We start from the raw sequence: 19,457 nt of genomic DNA, 5'->3' as shown, positions 1-19,457 counted from the left end.
CCATTGGGGAGAGCAAAGATGCCGGCATGCGAGTACTGCACGGCTTTGCAGTGGCCAAACCTGGAAGTGTGCGCCATCAGGGAGCTACACCAGCATCTGAGCAGATGCTGATGTAGTGAGGGGCAGACTGGGGATTGTTCCCAGGGGTGGAACTGACATTATTCAGCTTCCACTGGGTTGTTAGGCCAGGAACGCCCCGATGCAGCACTCTGACTTGCATCTTGGAAACTCTTGGCAAAAATAATTCTGTACAATCAAGCTTTTCTGGGCAGCAGACCTCAATTGGAGGTAGTGTGCCGCTGCCTCCCCCACACCATCCCCAGCCACAGCAGAGTCGTTGTCCCCCCAACTAGATTGAGCTGTTAAGATTGTATCCTCAGCCCGCTTTAACAGTTATTTCTCTTCTGCAAGTTTACATTCTCTACTTGACGATCATCCTGCTATATATAGCCTAAAGATTAGTTTGGTGTTGAATCTTAAATTCTTGAATTCCAGCAGTTGTGCATAAAGTGTGTGTTGTGTTCTGTTGACTGAAGAAAAACTTTTAAAATATGTTTAAGAAAATACACTGAACACTACACTATTATAAAGCTATCAGTATCTTGTAAAGGTTTTGTCTTCACTTGTATTTGGTTTGATAGAATTGAGAAGGTGATTGATTTTAATTGGATATATTTACAGATTCATTTGGGGCTTCTGATTTGTCACGAAAGAGTTTAGAGGATCAGACTCCTGCAGTCTGCTTTAGCAGGCCTGGAACCTGAATACTATTATGGATCGAATTTCCACAGTCAGCTTAATGGGTCATGCATCTTCTGATACAGGATCTCCTGGTAGGCTACCCTTTTTTTTAATTGGTGCAAATTGTCATTGTGCTTTTCTGTGAACTTCTCTGTTTTGCATAGAAATGTTACAAAGCCTTTTAATTCATTATTCATAGTGTTTTTCTTTCCTCTTTATTTGTAAAAAAACTTGCTTACTTAGGATTCATTTCACTGCCTCTGGTAAAATAGGATGCTCCATGAAAGGCAGATTGCAATACATTTATAATCTTTAAGCTGCCATTTCATAGTAAATTTGTTACTTTAGGGGCTAAACGAAACCTTACTGTTTTTAAATAGTTGGGTCTGGGTTCCTTGAACCAACTTGTATTCCCTACTGTGATACAGCAGTTGTGGGAAATGTCTTCTAAAAGAAGGAGAACCAAAATGGGCTCAGAAGGGCACCACAGAGGGAGGAAGGGCTCCTGACCCCCTGCTGAATTCCCAAGCGATAACAGACTTCATCCCAATAAGCATGGTGTTGGGAAAGCAACTCAAGGGGAGACAGGAGCTCCCCCCGCCCATTCCGACCTCTGCTTTTAAGAAGCTGTTCCCCACTACGCTGTGTGGCTGCTGAGAACACAAGTTGGGTGCGGGGTACCCAGACCCAACTTTTTGAAAACAGTAACAGTTTGGCCCTAAGAGGGAACTCTATCATTTCTGCTTTGAATTTCACTTGTATTTTATTTTTAGTGCACACTCCAATGTGCACACCCCACAATGATGTCATTCTCTCTCTTCCAAAAGAAAAATGGGTAATGACTTAGCTAAAAAAAAAAGACAGGAAGAATGATGAAACCTGTGAGAATATCTGCTGCAATACTCAGTGGCTGCAGAACTGTTTGAAATCCTGTTCTCTAAATTAAGGCCTTTTCCCCATGGTCACTTTTTCTTAGTTTTTGCTGGAGGAGGAAAACTTTCCGATCTGCTATGGCTTCTTTCTTCCCAGCAATCAAACTGCAATGGACACTGCTGTGAAACTGCTGCTCACCCCTCAGCAAGTGCAGTTACAGCACTGGCAGTAGTTCTGGGAGTACTTAGTAGGTGGTATCTGGCAACACTGCCAAGCTCATCAGTTCCTTTGCTTCTTAAAGCAAGAACTTGCCTGAGAGTGGGCTGTGGCTTAGTGGTAAGGTGTCTGTTTTGTGTACAGATGGTCCTAGGTTCAATTAGACTCAACACCACTTATAAGGATCAGGTGAGTAAAACAAGAGTCCACAGACTTAAAGAATATATCCCACCATAATTTTTTGTTAAGTCTGATGCTGGAAGTGCACTGCTTAATTTATATTGTTTATTTATATTGTTTATTAAAGACTTTAATTTATATTGAAAGGATGCAAAGAAGGAGGAAGTTGTTATTTTTGAAGAGGACAGTTTAAAACAAGATCCAATGAAAAGAGTGACCAGTGTATTCAGAATAGGTGAGGCCACTCTCAACTGCTGATAGGCAAAGTAGGATTAGCATAAAACACCAAAAGCAGATTCAGTTAGAAAGTTGCAGAAGTATTGCTGTCGTAAATTCCATTTTATACTGTATATACTTGTTGATGAATTTATTAACCCTATACTTGCTTTTTGAAACCCTTTCCCTTTTTAAATAATAAAAATAATTTTTTAAAAATTCCATCTTATAAAGATGAAATATATAAGATATTAGCACCTGTCATGAGTGAGAAAGCCAAAAGTCCTTGTTAAAACGCCCTGAGATTGGGGGAGGATGGTGTTAAACTTCTTGATGAATTCTAGTTCAGCAGTATTGCATTAGATTCTCCCTTCAAAATTCTTTTGGAGGAGAATGGTGACTTTTAGGTAAGTAATAGAAGGCCTTGGAAATTTAAAATGTCTACTCACTTGTGATTTTTAATATCAGATTTGTGGTATGATTGACTGGTTTGGTCAATGTGTGGAGTAGAAGTACATTTTTGTGTGCTAATTCATTCTGTTACTAACATCAAAAGTGGAGGAGAAAAGGTTTTGCACAGTGGTAGTTAAGTACCTTGGAAAGGGCAGTGGGGTACGAGACTTGCAGGGGTGATGCCTGTAACATGCTGGGTGTCGAGCAAGATTCCATCCCCCTCAAAAATGAGATTTTCAGGCATTGGCTGACTATCCAACTTTAATGCCCATGTAGCCCAATACACTCTGTGAGGAAGATGTCTACCCCTCATGAGTTCCTGCACTCAGCTACCAGGATATTTATTTCACTTTGCTTCTGTTGCACCTATGGGTCTCTTTCATTCACTCTCAGTTTTGGGCTACTAACTTCCATAATATTCTAGTCTAAGAACCCACTTTATTCAGGACTCTACCCCCCGTGCCTGTTGCCCAATCCTGCCTCAGCTCTGAGGGTATCCTATTCCCATTCACCACCACCATGTGCCCCAGCCACCATCACCCAACCTAGCACTCCTGGCAAAACTTAGCCCATTGGTCTCTCTGACCATCACCCTCTGTGTTCCTCCAGCCCCCATGCTAATGAGCCTGTCTTCTTAGGTGTTCTCAGCCCTTCTGGGGGGGGGGGGGGGCTGCACCATCCCAGTCTTACAGCTAGACTAAACAGGCCATGTGCAGAATGAAAAGTATAGCCAGATTCTGAGCTTATGGTCCACTGACTTCATTAAATGGATTTGAGACATCATTCATGCTTCCTTGGTTGCAAAACATAGGACTGGGCATAACTTCTGTTATCTTAACTGTACCTTAAATAATAACTTTGTATTTTGTTCCTGCTTTAATTTAGCCTTACATAGTGTTTAGTCAGTTCAGCCAAGAAGATCAAAAGTATGTTGATGCAGTTTGGTACATCTGAGATAAATGCATAGACATACCCTTGAACAATAAAGTAGAAGCAGTAGAAGCAACAGTCTGTGCTTGCCTAGATGCCTCTTCAGATGTGTATTAAACAATTTATTTTTGAACTTTTTATTATAGGTTCTTAATACCCGAGTAGCTTCCACGGTGGCAAATCACATAACCATGGTTTGGGATGACATACCTAGCTTAAAAGATAACTACTCTTCATTGTGCTCTTCAATCATGGAAAACATGGAAGTGGATATTGACTCTGGACTGGAGGAAGAGGAGATAAATCATGGCAGCCTTTCTGAAGATTCTACCATCTTTTTAGCTTTTAAAGGGAATATAAATGATGATGATTTCAAACAGAAATTGGGCGTCATATTGCATGATGTGCCTGGCCTTTTACACATGGGTACTTTATTGTCTTGTATCTTCTAGCTTGAAAATGTAACACATAGTTTACTCTAGAATTGCCCTAACGGTTTTAGGTAACACTTTTGATTTGGCTATCATAAGCAGAAGGATTAGGTGATTGGATTCTGTGCCTTGTTCTGCATGAATGAGATGTCTACTGATTCTACCCTCCCATTTCAGATTCCCTACATTGATCCCAAGTGTCCATTGGCCCTCAGGAGAAGGATTTTGGGTGATCTCAGCAGGCTCCAGGGGAAAGTGGGAAAGTTCTGAATAGCATGCAACTCGCTTTCTTTAAACATTTTCTGATTCTGTTCCTGTTGTTTCAATGTTCTATCATTCGTCTGTTTACTAAATTCTCATGTGGTGTTGTGGTCAGGCCATTGAACTTCTCCTTACTACATTGCTTTGTTTTCTTTCTAAAGTCTTCTGTTTTGGGGATCAAATTATGCCATACTCTATTTCATGAGTCTGCAGAGAGAAAATCCTGGGTACTGTGTTATCTTGGGGGGAGTCAAGTCATTTGCTTCTTCCCTTGAAAAAAACTCATGGCAAAACCTAAGAATTTGGGGGGTTGAATAGATAATGTGATCAGGTTGGACTTCAGCTGAGTGAAATAAATAAATGCCCCTCTCCAAGTAAGGAAATTGCGTGGTTTTCCCTACTAAAGTATTTTGCCCTGGTATCCTGAAATATTGTGTGCTAGGTTAGTATCCTTAAATATTAACAGTCTTGTATAATCTGTCCTGTGATACATTGGCTTGTTTTTTGAGCAATATTCTGCTAATGTTTTTGTATTGCCATGGTTTCTACTACCCCATGTTGGAGATTAGGTGTATAATAATTACATTGTTCACTCTGCTCCAGTTCTTCTTTGGCCAAAAACTGATTATTAGTCACTATTAACATTTTCCATTCAGAATCTTTACTTTTGCTAAATGTTTGATAGTCCAGGATACAAGGCTATGTTGAACCATTTCCATTTCACTTACTTGGAAATAAGCAGAACATGCAATTTAAGTTTCTAATTTTGTAGGTGTATTTGATAGTTAGTATTTATTCATTAAAATATATACATCCCATCTTTCCTCTTAGTTTAAGGCAACTTGATACTTGTTTTATATTTAATCAGGGAAGGCTTATTATAGGTCAGGTTCAGACATATTTGGATGATTTCTTCATTTATGGTGGTTGTTTGTGGGAGCCTAGTTCATGAATTCCAGCTGTTGCAGTTTCCATGATCTTGAATGCTTTGAGCTAGCATAAGTTCACTGTGCTGAGATCTGAAGTCTTCTTGTTCATGTAAATATGCATCTTTTCTGACTGAAGAACATCTGAAATTGATTTATCAGCTGTCCCAGAGGTGGGATCCAACCAGTTCTCACCACTTCTCTAGAAGTGGTTACTAATTTTTTCTGAGTGCTGAGAAGGGGTTACTAAAGCAACCTCCCTGCCCAATAGGGACTGGAGGTGCGTGTGTGCAGCGACGCCACTGTTTGAATCCCACCACCATTGGAACCTGTTATTAAAATTTTTGGATCCCACCACTAAGCTGTCCCATGTTGTGTTCAGATATATACGTAAATGTCTTTATGTGATGTAGCTCAGTCTTCCTGTAAGTACTCTTGTTGAGTTAAGAAGTCTGTTTATTGGTAGGAAGCATTGAATATAAACATGAGAACCTTGTCTGTTCTTACTTGACCAAAGTAAGTAGTTTTGCTATATGCTGATTTTTCTTTTCTTTTTTCCTACTCTTGACTAAGATTCTGACAAGTTAAAATTGAGGAAGGTGGAACCCTGGAACAGCGTACGTGTTACATTCAATATTCCTCGTGAAGCAGCTGAACGACTACGAATGCTGGCTCAAAATAACAATCAACAACTTAGAGATCTGGGGATTCTCTCAGTTCAAATTGAAGGTAGTTGGAGTTACTTTGTGTACTTCATAGCATAGTTAAGAAATACATTGTACGTTTTTCAGTAACTTGGATACTGAATTGGATTTTTCAGTAATGATAATATCGGATAATGATATAATTCATGAGTTAATTGTATAATTTGGTGACTTGGTGCTGTGTTACGCTGCTTTTGCCACAGGTCTTTGTGGTGATTTTGCCTGTTCTGTCCCTGCTCCATGTTGTATTGTTTATTAGTACTTATCATGTCAGTCCCAGGTATAATGGGGGGCAGTTTTATTTAGGAGACAGCTTTGTTCAGTCGTACTAGGCGCAGGGATCAAGAGGTTGAAAGACCTCTGTCCAAGTTCCTGGATAGCTGATGGACCATAGACCAGATAGGCCTTCATAAACCCTTGTGAGGAGGGGGAAAAGAGCATTAAAGCACATTCACATAGTGCCAGAGCATGGCTTTGGCTTGGCATCTGAACTTAACCAGTGAGCCTCCCATGTGCCTGCTCCTCATGGGGCAGTTGCCAAAAGCCAGTTGCAAAAGGTGCTACGTAGGAGGATTTTTAAGTAAGATTTTGTGGGACGCTGTTCTTATGTATTAATCGCTGTTTTAAATTAGTATTTTAAAGTTTATGGGGCTTAATTTATCAGCTCATTCTGTTTTAGCTTAATGTTAGGTATTATTTATTGGTTGTTGTTTACGTGCCCCTTTTGTTACTTGTATTTTACGATGATTCTGTTGTTCACCGCCCAGAGCCCTTTGGGGATGGGGCGGTATACCGAAATAATAATAATAATAATAATAATAATAATAATAATAATAATAATAATAATAATAATAATAATAATAATAATAATAATAATAATAATAATAATAATACGCCGATACATTACAACTTCCTAGGCCTCTGGGTGAGGCTCGAATTGTAATGAAGGCCAACAACCAGCTAAAGATCTGGCAGCTGTGAAATCTACAATAATAATAATAATAATAATAATAATAATAATAGTAATAGTGATGATGATGATGATGATGATGATGATGATGATGATGATGATGATGATGATGATGATGATGATGATGTATGGCTAATATTCACACAATGGCTTGAATTTCATGGATTTCCATTGATGGAACAGATTTTCATCTGTGGATCTTTACTTTCTTGTGTCCCCTCCTTGCTGTATTATGAAATCTCCCCAAAATACAGTTCCTTGGAGGCAGGAGACTCCCAGGAATAGTTTCAAGGAGTTTGATGGCTGCAATGAGAGGGGAGATGAATGAAAATTGCTCTCTGCCCTGAAAAACCAAACAAAAACAAAACAACCCTCTCTGAGATCTGTTGAATGGTGCTAATGAGTATGACTAAAGATTAGAATGGGAAATGCACCACAGAAATGCTGCTGCCAGTGTTAATGCAGTATTGAGCCCAGGCCCAGGAATTTTTCTGTTATCGTGTATTGGAGGCTGCCAGAGTCCCAGTTCTGGTTTGTTGAAGCTGTTGCTTAAATTTAACCTACTAATTATTTTCTTCTGCTTCATGAGATGAAACTTTATTTTGAAAAATAAGTCCTTTGCTCCAGAGATTCATGTACACTTGATTTCTGCACAGTCCATGTATACCAGAATGCTTCCTTCTTCAAAACATTTGCTGGCAGGGAAGGCTCTGCACCCATAACAATCAGGCTCTGCACCCATAACAATCTGATGGAGTGCATGAAGTTCTTTAAACATAAGTGAGCTCTAAGATACTTTACAAGAGGCCAAGCTGTGGAGAAGTTTCACAATGCCCTAATATAAACAAAAATATATTTTAAATACATACCAGCTGAACTAAACCATATATTCTGCTTCTCCTTTTGACATTGATCACAGGTGAAGGTGCTATCAATTTAGCATTAGCTCAAAACAGAGGACAAGAAATGAGAATTAATGGGCCTGTGGGACCAGGCAACTCTGTACGAATGGAGACAGGATTTCCCTTGCAAACTAACCAAGGCAAGTACAGGTTTTTTTACATTAGCTTTGATGCTTGGTGAATTATTATACCAGTTCTTCCAAACACTCCAACGTATGCCTTTCCATTGAGTTGCCTTAAAATATACCTGTCCTGTGAGAGAAATAAGTGAGAACGCTGCTGTTTGCTTTTGTAGTTTTTAATTGTTATTTTTTTAACGGTTATGATTGAAAGGTGCCTCAGGAACCTGTGGGATATAATTTTTTTAATATATGAGATAGTAATTTTTTTCGCCTGTAACGAGAGTAAAATGAGAGAAAGATGGCCAGGAGGCACTATCTAATGCCTCAGTGTGGCGTTCCCCCTCCTCGGGCTCTTTGGGCGGTATATCCTTCCCTCCTACCCTAACCTGGGGGTTGGTCTCCCCAGACGGTGACTCTCCCAATTGGCCCAAAGGGCCAAGAAACAACCGCGCCCACAAGGCACCTGGTGTACGTGGCAGCCCTTGCCCATGCCACCCTCCTCCTAGCAGGTCTATCTGTCTTCCTTCCCCTGACTGACTTGAGAGTTCACACCCTCCCTCTCTCCTTTGTTGCTTCACAGGGAGAGGAGTTTCCAGGGGTTTGTCTCTCCCCTGTGGCCTCACAGGGAGAGGTATTTCCAGCCTGTGTGAAAGACTCCCATCCTGTGACTGCACAGGGTTGGGACCAGCCTAAACCGTACTCTAGGTTCTGGTAGGGCAGTGGTGGTGAACCTTTGGTACTCCAGATGTTATGGACTACAATACCCATCCGCCCCTGCCAGCTGATGGGAATTGTAGTCCATAGCATCTGGAGTGCCAAAGGTTCGCCACCATGGCAGTAGGTGGTCTGGGCTCCAGAATCCTCTTCCCACCATTGAGCTGCCCCTCTCCCTTGCCTTTTCACACCACCACCCACATTCCCTGCTCCTGCGGCAGCTCCTGACTCTTCCTTTCCCACTTCCTTGTATCCCTTCTGCCCTCTAATTTCTCTCCCTTGTCCCAGCTGCTTCCCCAGCCCATCTCCCACATCCGCCTCAGCTGTGGGTGGGCGGGCCCTGCCTGGTCTAAGCTGCTTCTCCAGCCCATCTCCCACATCCAGCTCAGCTGTGGGCGGGTGGGTCCTGCTGGGCCTAAAACTCTTCTCTTCCCTGCCTTCCTCTTTGAACCAGGCCTCTAAGGCCTCCACTGTCCCTGCAAGAGGCTCCTCTGCAGCCTTCCCAACTCCCCCGGTACCAGCCCATGTGTGACCCAGCGGGACAGGTCTGGGTGCTGCGGCCGAGCCTGGACACTCAGTATAACATTTTGTATTGTTGTATTGGTAAACTTATATTGGATCTGTTACTTGAAACTGATATAAGCAGCCACAAGCAATTGTGGTTCCATGTGTCAGCTTCTGCCTCAGGGAACATAGGAGTGTGGAGAAGGAGAAACAAAACTGGCCAATCCAGGGAGCCTTTAAGTGTCAACTTCCAGGGCTGCCTGATAAATCCTGAAATTTCTGACTGTCTCTTGGGACCACATTAGCGCCCTCCGTAGAACTGCCAGATATGCTTGGGTCTCAGGTGTTTCCCTCAAAAAATTCTGGAGTGGCCCTAAGCCAGTGATGGCGAATTTATGGCACGGGTGCCAGAGGTGGCACTCGGAGCCCTCTTTGTGAGCACGCGCACACAGAGTTTGTCATGGGGGGGGGGGGGCGGAAAATCACACACACACACACACACACCCCACACACACATCTAGGCTGGCCTGGGCCACTGAGCACGACATGTGGCCACCGCAGTGAGCAGGGAGGACTCGGCTGACGGGCCTGGTGCCTGTGCTCCAGGTGGCTGCTGCCTGGGGGTGGGGGGTGGACGCAGAGGAGGCAGAGATGCTAGAGAGGCACAGAGCGGTGCACAAGGGACTTGCTGGAGGCTAGCGCAGGCTGGTCCCTGGTCGAGCGGGTGGGGCAAAGGAAGAGGGAGCCAACTGGTTTTTTCTAAACCAAAACCTCAGCATTCAGGTTAAATTGCCGTGTTGGCACTTTGCGATAAATAAATGGGGTTTGGGTTGCAATTTGGGCACTCGGTCTCAAAAAGGTTCGCCATCACTGCCCTAAGCAAACACACATGCATCACACTAATTGAAACAGAGTTATGTAAAACAAAGCTTTATTGATGAACACTTGGGAGGAAGATGCTGAGGACTCTGGAGAGTACCTCCGCGCCTCACCTCCACTGAGTGGGAAGTCAAAGAGGAGAAGACGCCTTGCCTTGCCGCCTTCAGCTCATAAGATGCTGATATAAACCCACGTACATGCTTTAATCAGCTGTTAATCACAAATCAGTTGTTAGTCACAAATCAGCCTTAATCAGCTGTTAATCACAAAAATGCTTTTATCTAGGTGATTCAACAAACCAAGAATTAAAATTGGTTTAATAAAATTGATAAAATAAAATGTTCCTGCTGCCAATCTTTCTCCTTCTAGTTCAGTTACATTTTTGCCCTGGGTCCAGAGTGTAGCTTGGAATTTCTAAATTTTAATACAGGATTGAAGTTTTTCACATCTGTAAAATGCCATGTTTTGATATTGACAAACTGCATCCTCAAGACAGTGAAATATATTATTATATTTATAGGGTTAATAAGAATAAATAATCCTGCAGCTGTTGTGATGCAGCAGAGTGGAAATGTGCCTTCACCTATGATGACAAGTTCAGCTAACACTGAGCTGCAGCCCAGGACACTTCGGCCGGCCTCTCAGTCAGGTAACCCAACATAAATGAGGCTAATACCGAACACAATTGAATGGCGCTTTAATTTACTATGGATTAAACACCTGTAGCTTTGAAGAAAATTGATCAGATGAATGAAGTGTTATCCTCATTATTCAGCTATATATATAAATGAATTTATAAAAAAAGGTGTTGAAAATGATGTGGGCAAAAGACCTGAATGGAAGAGATGCAGCCTATTTTACTGATGTGCAAAGTTCAAATGTATAGTCAATGTACAACATCACTTGTTGGTAATAATGTAATGTTCCTAGCTTTGATGGTGTTCATCTCTTTCCTAAAGTGAATTCTAGTGAAGCTCTGCTGAAGAATGGGGGGATATGTTGGATCTCATCAAAGCGCGCTTTTTCAGCTGTACAATCTACAGCTGTTATTGTTTCTGCATTTTGTTTTAATAGAAGCTGTGGACCCACTGTTATCAGGACTCAGTATCCAACAGCAGAATCACCCGTCTGGATCTGTAATGCCTCAACTCCATTCTGTACAGTCAGTTCCTGTTAACAGGCAAATAAACCCAGCCAACTTCCAGCAGATGCAGCCACAGCAACAACTGCAGCCACGCCCCTCTCAGCCGCATCAGCAACCACAACAGGGTATTCGGCCTACATTTACGACCCCAGGTCAGATTCCAGTTCCTCCTGCTTGGAACCAGGTGCCTTCTGGAACAGCTCAACCCACTCCATCTCAAGGAACAATGGGCACACTGACAGTTAACCAAGGGTGGAAAAAGACCCCCTTGCCTGGACAAATGCAGCAGCAACTCCAAACAAGACCATCTTTAGCAACAGTACAAACCCCATCCCACCCCCCACCTCCATACCCTTTTGGAAGCCAACAAGCTTCCCAGGCACATACAAACTTTCCTCAGATGAGCAACTCTGGCCAATTTACTGCTCCTCAGATGAAGAACCTTCAGGGAGGACCCTCACGGGTCCCTGCACCACTACAACAACCCCACCTGACCAGCAAATCTCCTGCTTCTTCCCCCTCCTCCTTTCAGCAGGGATCTCCTGCATCCTCTCCAACAGTTAACCAAGCACAGCAGCAAATGGGACCAAGGCCTCCTCAGAGCAATGCCCTTTCCCAAGGGTTTCAACAGCCTGTAAATTCTCCTGGCCGTAATCCTATGGTACAGCAAGGAACTGTGCCTCCTAACTTCATGGTCATTCAACAGCAAAACCAGGGCCCACAGGGTTTGCATCCTGGGTTAGGAGGTAAGTCATTCTTTAACTAAAATGTATTTGCCTAGTCTGTTTAGCAAGCTGATGAGTTATCCCACATCCACTTAGCTAGTTACTTATATAACTTAATATAAATTCAGTGCTGAAGCATTACATTATGGGACAATGTATATGTGGAATTTTTTTTTACAAGATATGCAGTTTATTGGTTCTGCAGTTTCTGTATGATTAGAGAGTTGGAATCTAGTCTTATCACCTGATACCTTTTGGAATAATGATAGGGTAAAGGTTCCTATCACAATGTTGTTGCCATGAGGGAAAAGGATAAACCCAATCCTCCATCCATCCTTATTTTTAAAATAAAGTTTTAGTTACATGAGAGACTTCAGTTTTGTAGGAAGCCAAGGAAACTTTGAGGTAACTGCGCATTTGCCTCAGTTTTATTATAGTTACCCAACTGAAATGTAGCGGGGTGAGAATTAGAAGTTCTGGTAAATGAATCCAATTGTAGTCAGTACTGAACACTCCACAATTTTATGTATTTTGGTATGTATGAATGAGAGAAGTAGAAGGCGGGGCATGATCAATCCCAGGCCACAACGACACCGAGAAATTTCATTATGATGTTTAGTATTTTCAGCTATCGTTTTCTTGTAGCATCTCTCAACAGTAAAAGATGGATGAATTCATTCTGTAACCAGTGGCTTCCTATACTGGCTCCAATATCAATTAAATAGTCATTTTTGAAGGAATAATGGAATTATGAAAAAGTGGGAAGAAGTTAATCTAGGGCTAGAGGTTACAGTTTCATCATGATGAAGATAACCAAGGCTACCATCATATTTGTTGATATACTAAAACACTTTTGTAATAGTTTTGCTGAAATCATGAAAAATGAAGAGCTTGTGAGTAGGTTTTGTGGTAGCAATAATTAGAAAACCCTGTCATTAAAATCTGAAACTTTGAACACTGAAAAATGACTGTGGTCCTAAACTTTTTGCACTGGTTCCTATAACTAAGGAAAATTTGTCAAGCCTGCTAGGTGATCCAGGTAATCTAGATATGGCAGGTAATAGAAGGAAGGAATAGGCTTTCCTTGCTGAGGCTAGGGAAGCATAAATCCTCTTTCTTCCCCCTTCTAATTGTCGTCCAGCTGTTCTTCCATTAACTTTTCATAGTTAGGAGGCGTTGTCCTCTTTCTGCTAGTCAAGAAAGTATTGCTGTTGGCGAAACTGTTTTAAGCAAACAGTCAGACTGCAGCATTGTTACTCTTTAAGCAGCTGTTAGTGCCTAGATTTTGTGGGAAGTAGCTGAAGCTTGGCTTCTTCCACCAATTCCATCACCACTATTGCATCTCCTTTGGCCTCCCATTGTTTTTAGCCCATCTAGAAGCCAGTGGGGGATGTGGCATGGAATTGGGGGCTGAGGACAGAAGGACTCAAGAGAGAACAAAAGGTGGAAAAGGAAATGGAACGAATGTGAAAGGAAACAAAGGAAAGAGTAGAAAAAGAGGGAGTGTACCCTACTAATCTGGGTTGTGTAGGGCTAGGGCAGGGGTCTGCAACGTGTGGCTCTCCAGATGTTCGTGGACTACAATTCCCATCAGCCCCTGCCAGCATGTAGTCCATGAACATCTGGAGAGCCACACGTTGCAGACCCCTGGGCTAGGGTGTGTATGATCTTTCCTCACATTGCTTGCCTTCTGATTGTGCCGCCCTTCTCTTAGCTTTCCTCTGAGAGTTTAGATACCAAAACTGTATTTATTGAACCTGCCTCTAATGGACGAAGTCATTTTTTGTCCAGGAATGCCCAAGCGTCTCCCACCTGGCTTTCCTGCAGGACAGACAAATCAGAACTTCATGCAAAGTCCAGTGCCTTCTACAGCACCAGGAACACCTGCAAATAGTGGGACATCTCAACTACAAACAAGTCAAAGTGTGCAACACACAGGTCTGTTAATTGTATTCTGATGATTTTCCTATCCACCCACTGTTTTAATTAGGAAGGAGATATGAAAGAAGTTCCAGTATTTGTAAACAGTTGGTGCACCATGAATGTAGAATTGAAGCTGTAAATGTGCGTGTTTAGCACAAGCAGACTGCTATGTTGAATAATGTAGATTTTTTTTGTTTCAATTGCTCCCAATTCTACCTGACACACTCCATCTCACCTGGCCTTTTTTTTACGCAGGTCTCATGATCATGATCTTTTGGTGGTCAAAAGGAACCATGCTTTTTTTAAAAACCAGGGGTAAACCTGGTTAAAATCATAGTCTTTTGATGGTCAAAGGGAACCAGGCTTTTTTTAAACCAGGGGTAAACCTGATGGCATCTAACTCACAGATCCCTTAATCTCAGTAGTTAACTTGAGGAAGAAATTCTGGACTGCTTTTCAAAAATCAACTGCCATTGCTTCCATTTGTAGACTCCCAACAAACTGTCATTTTAACTAAAATGTGTATAAAGTGTTGTTCTTCTGATGAGAAGAAAGGGGTTGCCATTGGTGTGATTTTTCCCTTCCTTTTATACTGGATATTTTGACCAAGAACTATTTTTAAAGCTTTCTTTAAGTAAAAGATTCTAAATATTTTTTTCTTTTTAAGCAGTCTTGTATGACAGTTGACTATTAGGTAGATTTTTTTTCATTCATATTCACTGGGTTGCAACATCTCAAATTTGTATGTTTTGAGGGCATAGAAATGATGGATTTTTCAATCCTACTGTCCTGGGTACTTTCATAACTATTACACCTAGTTTTTCTGGTATTGTGAACCTTTGTTATACTGATTTTTTAAAGTTATTTTAATTCACACATTAATGTACATTCAATTAATAATATTATTGTAATTTGAATGATATGCATTTTTAAGGTGGTCAAGGAAATGGTCCTTCCCAAAGTCAGATGCAAGTTCAACATGGCCCACCGAATATGATGCAGACCAATTTAATGGGACTTCATGGCAATATAAACAACCAGCAGGCAGGCTCCAGTGGAGTTCCTCAAGTAAACATGGGCAACATGCAAGGACAGACTCCGCAAGGACCACAATCTCAGCTCATGGGAATGCACCAACAAACAGTGTCCTCCCAAGGACAGATGGTGAACATTCAGCCTCAGGGATCTCTAAATCCACAAAATCAGATGATACTTTCTCGAGCTCAGCTCATGCCACAGGGCCAGATGATGGTAGCGCCTCAAAACCAAAATCTTGGTCCAGCGCAACAGAGGATGACCCCACCCAAACAGATGATGCCCCAGCAAGGACAACAAATGATGACTGCACACAATCAGATGATGGGACCCCAAGGGCAGGTGCTGCTGCCCCAGAATTCAATGATGGAGCAGATGATGACCAATCAGATGCAAGGAAATAAACAACCATTTAATGCTCAAAGCCAGTCTAATGTCATGACGGGGCCAGCTCAGATCATGAGAGGACCAACTCCCAATATGCAAGGAAACATGGTGCAATTCACAGGGCAGATAATGACCCAGCAAGGCCCTGGGAATGGCAATCCTTCTCAGGTTATGGGGAATCAAGGACAGGTTCTGAGGCCCACAGGCCCTAACCCTCACATGTCTCAGCAGCTGGGTGACACTACCACTACAACAGGCAGTGATGTAAACTTGACACAAATGCTACCTGATGTTTCCATGCAGCAAGGGAATATGGTTCCACCCCACTTGCAAGGGATGCAAGGAAACAGCAATGCCCCAGGGAGCCATTTTGCTGGACATGGAATGTCTTTCAATGCTCCTTTTGGTGGAGCACAAAATGGAAATCAGATTCCCTGTGGGCAGAATCCAGGTTTTCCTGTCAACAAAGATGTCACCCTAACAAGCCCATTACTGGTAAATTTGCTACAAAGTGATATATCTGCAGGACATTTTGGTGTAAGCAGCAAACCAAACAATCAAAATGCCAATAAACCCAAGAAGAAAAAACCTCCAAGGAAGAAGAAAAATAATCAGCAAGTAGAACAAATTAAGTAGGTTTAAAAACACTTTTGTTTCCTACACCACTGAACACTATTTGTTGTATGTGAATTGCTCATGGTTTTGCATATGGTTATTTTATACAGAGCCTCTAAGTTACAACACAGTGGCAGTTTTGCTATTGGAGTCTCCATCCTATGCCAAAGAATTAAAGAAGTTGTTTGGTAAAAAAAAAACTTCACTATGTGGTTATGTGTTAGTTGTTAAGTTAGAATTCCAAAAGCTTTCACTTTCCAGGAGAAAAGCCTGTTCGTGGAGTTGGTGTAGAAGTAATTCACAAAAGCAGCAACAGCAAAGGAGCGTTGAAGAGATGGCTTTTCATTGGTCTGTTAGCCACAGTGAAGGACCAAAGAGTACTTTTAGAGTTGTTCCCTCTGAATATGCATTCCCTCTGCTAAGGATTTCAGTGAATAAAGAAGGATTATAGGGATAGGATTAGGAGTACTTTGGTTAGGCTGCTGGCTGCTGCTGCAATATCCTCTACAATATAAACTCACAGTACCTGAAAGCACTGTTTACTTCTGGTCCCTCTGTCACTTTTCTGAGTGCACATATGAGTACCAGCTCTCCTTTTTATCTCATGTCCTTAATGCCATTTTTGCCCGGAAGCAATCATGTTTCTGTGTAATATGTGATTTCCCTGTTTGGCTTAGCCTGGAAAAAAAACTATCCGTCCCCATCAAGGTTGTAGAGTCAGTGACTGAGAGGGCAGGATCAGGAGCATTGAGTCCTTCTGACTGCTTGGTGATAGTTGTAGGAACAATGGTGGTATCTTCTCTTTTGACCTGACACTGTAGGTCCGAGCAAGTGTGCTTTTCCTTGCCTTGACTGTGTCATGGGTAATAACTGTTGCATATAGTTCATGTACTTATATCTACCCCTTTATTTTGCAGGCAAGGTCCTGAATCTTGGTTAATAAATTCCAGTGTCCAGGTTAGGATACAGCATTCCAATATCAAAAGAAATTCCTAAAAATCATGAGACTGGAACAATTGTTTTTATGTTGTGTAACGAGTTAGTTCAGATATGTAGTGGACCTCACCGCCCCCTAGCTGGAATAAGACCTAAGAGAACCTCAGGATCACACAATCTGCAACTGCATAAAAGAGGCAAATTTGTAAGACAAGGCTTATATGATACACCAGATTTCCTCAATTCCGCCCCTCCCCCAGAAGAAAATTGGAAATAAAGCAAATTGTATATGCCTGCAGACTTCCTACCCTTTTGTCCAGTGGTCAGTAGGTCATTGGTTTGATTTATGTTTTATGAATTGAACTTTCTATCCCTGGGTGCTTTTTTTTACACTGTTATGTGTAGAGAATGTAATGGGTCTACTAACATATAAATCCATTGATTTCCTTCAAAAGGGCATATTTATCCTTGGAATGAAGGTTTCCAATTTTAAAAACCCAGCTTTCAAACAAGTGAGGCTTATTCTTTGATTTTACCAAGACTGAAATTTACAGAAACATAAATTTAAAAAGCAAAAGGTTTGTCTCCTCAAAAGATTGTTTCCAGCAATTTTTTTTTAAAAAAGATATGCTCTCAAATATGGCACACTTGGATATAATAAATAATACAATAAAATGTACAGAAGTCATTTAATGTTTGAAATGGATAAACGGAGATAAAATAGTGAGAATATGTGATAGCATATTTTGGGGGACTTTCTGTTATAATAGATCAGTAGGAAATGGTATATGATTCCCATCAAAGAGCATTTTGAGTTCTGTTTCATTGGTTATTTTGACTTTAAGGGAAAGCAGATTAACTGTGTTCATAAGCTATTGTATAATTGTCATGTGGCTTTTTCCACAGTGAAGGTTGGTCCCTTTATGGATATTTAAAACTGGTATTTAAGGGCTGATGTAAATGTGATTTTGGCAAGGCAAAAGAACTCAGCCATGCAACTTTACACGTGCATGGCTTTTCCCCATGCTAAACAGCTATTTGTGTTTAGTTAGTACACCAAGAGAATGTTGGCACAGATGAATGTTTTTCTGCTGGGCTGACTACGTAAGCATGCATAGGTGCTTTGCATGGGTGACAGAGCAGTTGAATGAAACGTTCGGCAAGTGTCTGGTGGTAAGTTCCTTTGCCTCACCAGCATCATTTTAAATTGGACCCGAGTCTGCAAGCCAATATGAAGTTCTAAGAACTTTTGACAGTTGTTAGACTAAACGTAATCTATTGCAGTGTAGTAGGGCAGTGCTTATGTGTAGCTGCTGAACCAACCATACGTTTATCTCTGATCTCTGTGCAGGTAATGGTGGTGGTGGATTGGATGCAGCACAACATTTCTGCTTGCACCAGAATTGTACAAGTAAAAATGCAGAAAGGGGAGAAAAAAAGACGGTAGTGACTGGCACTCAGTCAAACTCGTTATATCCCCACTTGTGTTTCCTGCTTGTATAAGATCTTGTGCAACCAATTTCAGGGCACTTTCATATATAGGGGGAAAGTGCTTGGTGTGGCACAACATCTTGCACAAGCAGAACTTCACTAAGTCCATTTATGTTTTACTTGCTCATTGCTGGTGCCAAGCCAGTTGATGCTTCATGAGCATCTTTTCTGGTCTTTATTGGATTGTCATACTTTTTAAAGTGACTCAGTGTTCCTTGAGAGAGTTTAAGAGTATTGGAACCAGTAGTGCTGCTTCTTTAGTACAGGTTTAATCAAAAAGCAAAGAATCCTTTCCCAGGCTTTTGAGGGGAACACACATTTCTGCTGAATCTTGGAAAGAACAAGCTGTGGCAATTAGCAGGCATAATAATATATATTCTTGGACAACATTTTCTTCTCCCCGCCAGTTTACATGCTTGAGGTTTAAAACTCACATCTGAGGCAGTATGAAACATCATTGTAAAACAGAAGTAAGAATATTTCACAAGAAACTCTTATTTTCATAGATAAGAATATTTTACATCCTACACCCATTTTCCCGTTGGATTTCAATCTTGGATTTGTTCTGCAGCTCTGGTGTACTTCCGGGTACAGAGGCTGAGAAGACGACAATCTGAAATTGACCCCAGAAGTACTGGGCAAGGAGGGAAGAGATCGTAAATTTGAATCAGCCTCAGTTTTCAGAGTTTGTTCTGAATACAAGAAGAGTTTAAGTGAATCTTTGCGTTGGCTTGTTATTTGTATGATGGTGGAAAATATCAGAGGGGAGAAAAAAGGCCTAAGAAACAGAGTAAAGAGAAGGCCACAAAAAAACAATCCATATTCTGAATGTAATACAAAAGTATGTGTACATGTATATCTGGAAATGTAGAATTCTATATAAATGAAGCAAATACACAAGTACAAAACTGCACTTTCTACAACAGAACACAGGGTAAATTTCAACTACCATCAGATAAGTAACTTTGATCATTTCCCTTATGAAAAAAAAGAATAGAGTTAGATAGGATAAACATCCTCTAGCTTGTTGGGTTTGTTCATTATTTTTATTTGGTCTCTGATCTCTGTCTGTCATCCCATCCTATTTGAAATAATCTAACAATTCCCACCTATAGTTGAGCCTTTTTTTCTAGCCAGGATGAAGGCACTCTTATCAGCAATTCTGAGGGGCTGCTATAT

The 19,457-nt window shown here is 41.4% G+C and overlaps 1 protein-coding gene across 2 annotated transcripts in view; it reads left to right on the top strand.

Annotated features, from left to right (window-relative positions):
• Positions 1-19,457, top strand: part of NCOA6 (nuclear receptor coactivator 6) — a 53,434-nt gene that overhangs the window by 17,402 nt on the left and 16,575 nt on the right. Inside the window, exons 2-10 of one of the 2 annotated variants that reach the window (XM_048495940.1) lie at positions 682-833; positions 2,158-2,245; positions 3,756-4,035; positions 5,801-5,956; positions 7,821-7,943; positions 10,543-10,671; positions 11,097-11,912; positions 13,683-13,829; positions 14,749-15,868. In XM_048495940.1, coding sequence (XP_048351897.1) covers positions 3,801-4,035; positions 5,801-5,956; positions 7,821-7,943; positions 10,543-10,671; positions 11,097-11,912; positions 13,683-13,829; positions 14,749-15,868 — 2,726 coding nt within the window. In that variant the 5' untranslated portion in view covers positions 682-833; positions 2,158-2,245; positions 3,756-3,800. The remainder of the gene's footprint in view (positions 1-681; positions 834-2,157; positions 2,246-3,755; positions 4,036-5,800; positions 5,957-7,820; positions 7,944-10,542; positions 10,672-11,096; positions 11,913-13,682; positions 13,830-14,748; positions 15,869-19,457) is intronic. The other variant, XM_048495939.1, reaches the window with a different exon arrangement.

This window comes from Sphaerodactylus townsendi, linkage group LG05 (assembly GCF_021028975.2).
Source record: "Sphaerodactylus townsendi isolate TG3544 linkage group LG05, MPM_Stown_v2.3, whole genome shotgun sequence".
In the NCBI taxonomy this organism is placed as follows: domain Eukaryota; kingdom Metazoa; phylum Chordata; class Lepidosauria; order Squamata; family Sphaerodactylidae; genus Sphaerodactylus; species Sphaerodactylus townsendi.
Note: the sequence above shows the minus strand (reverse complement) of the source record. Positions and strands in the feature narration are given on the sequence as shown.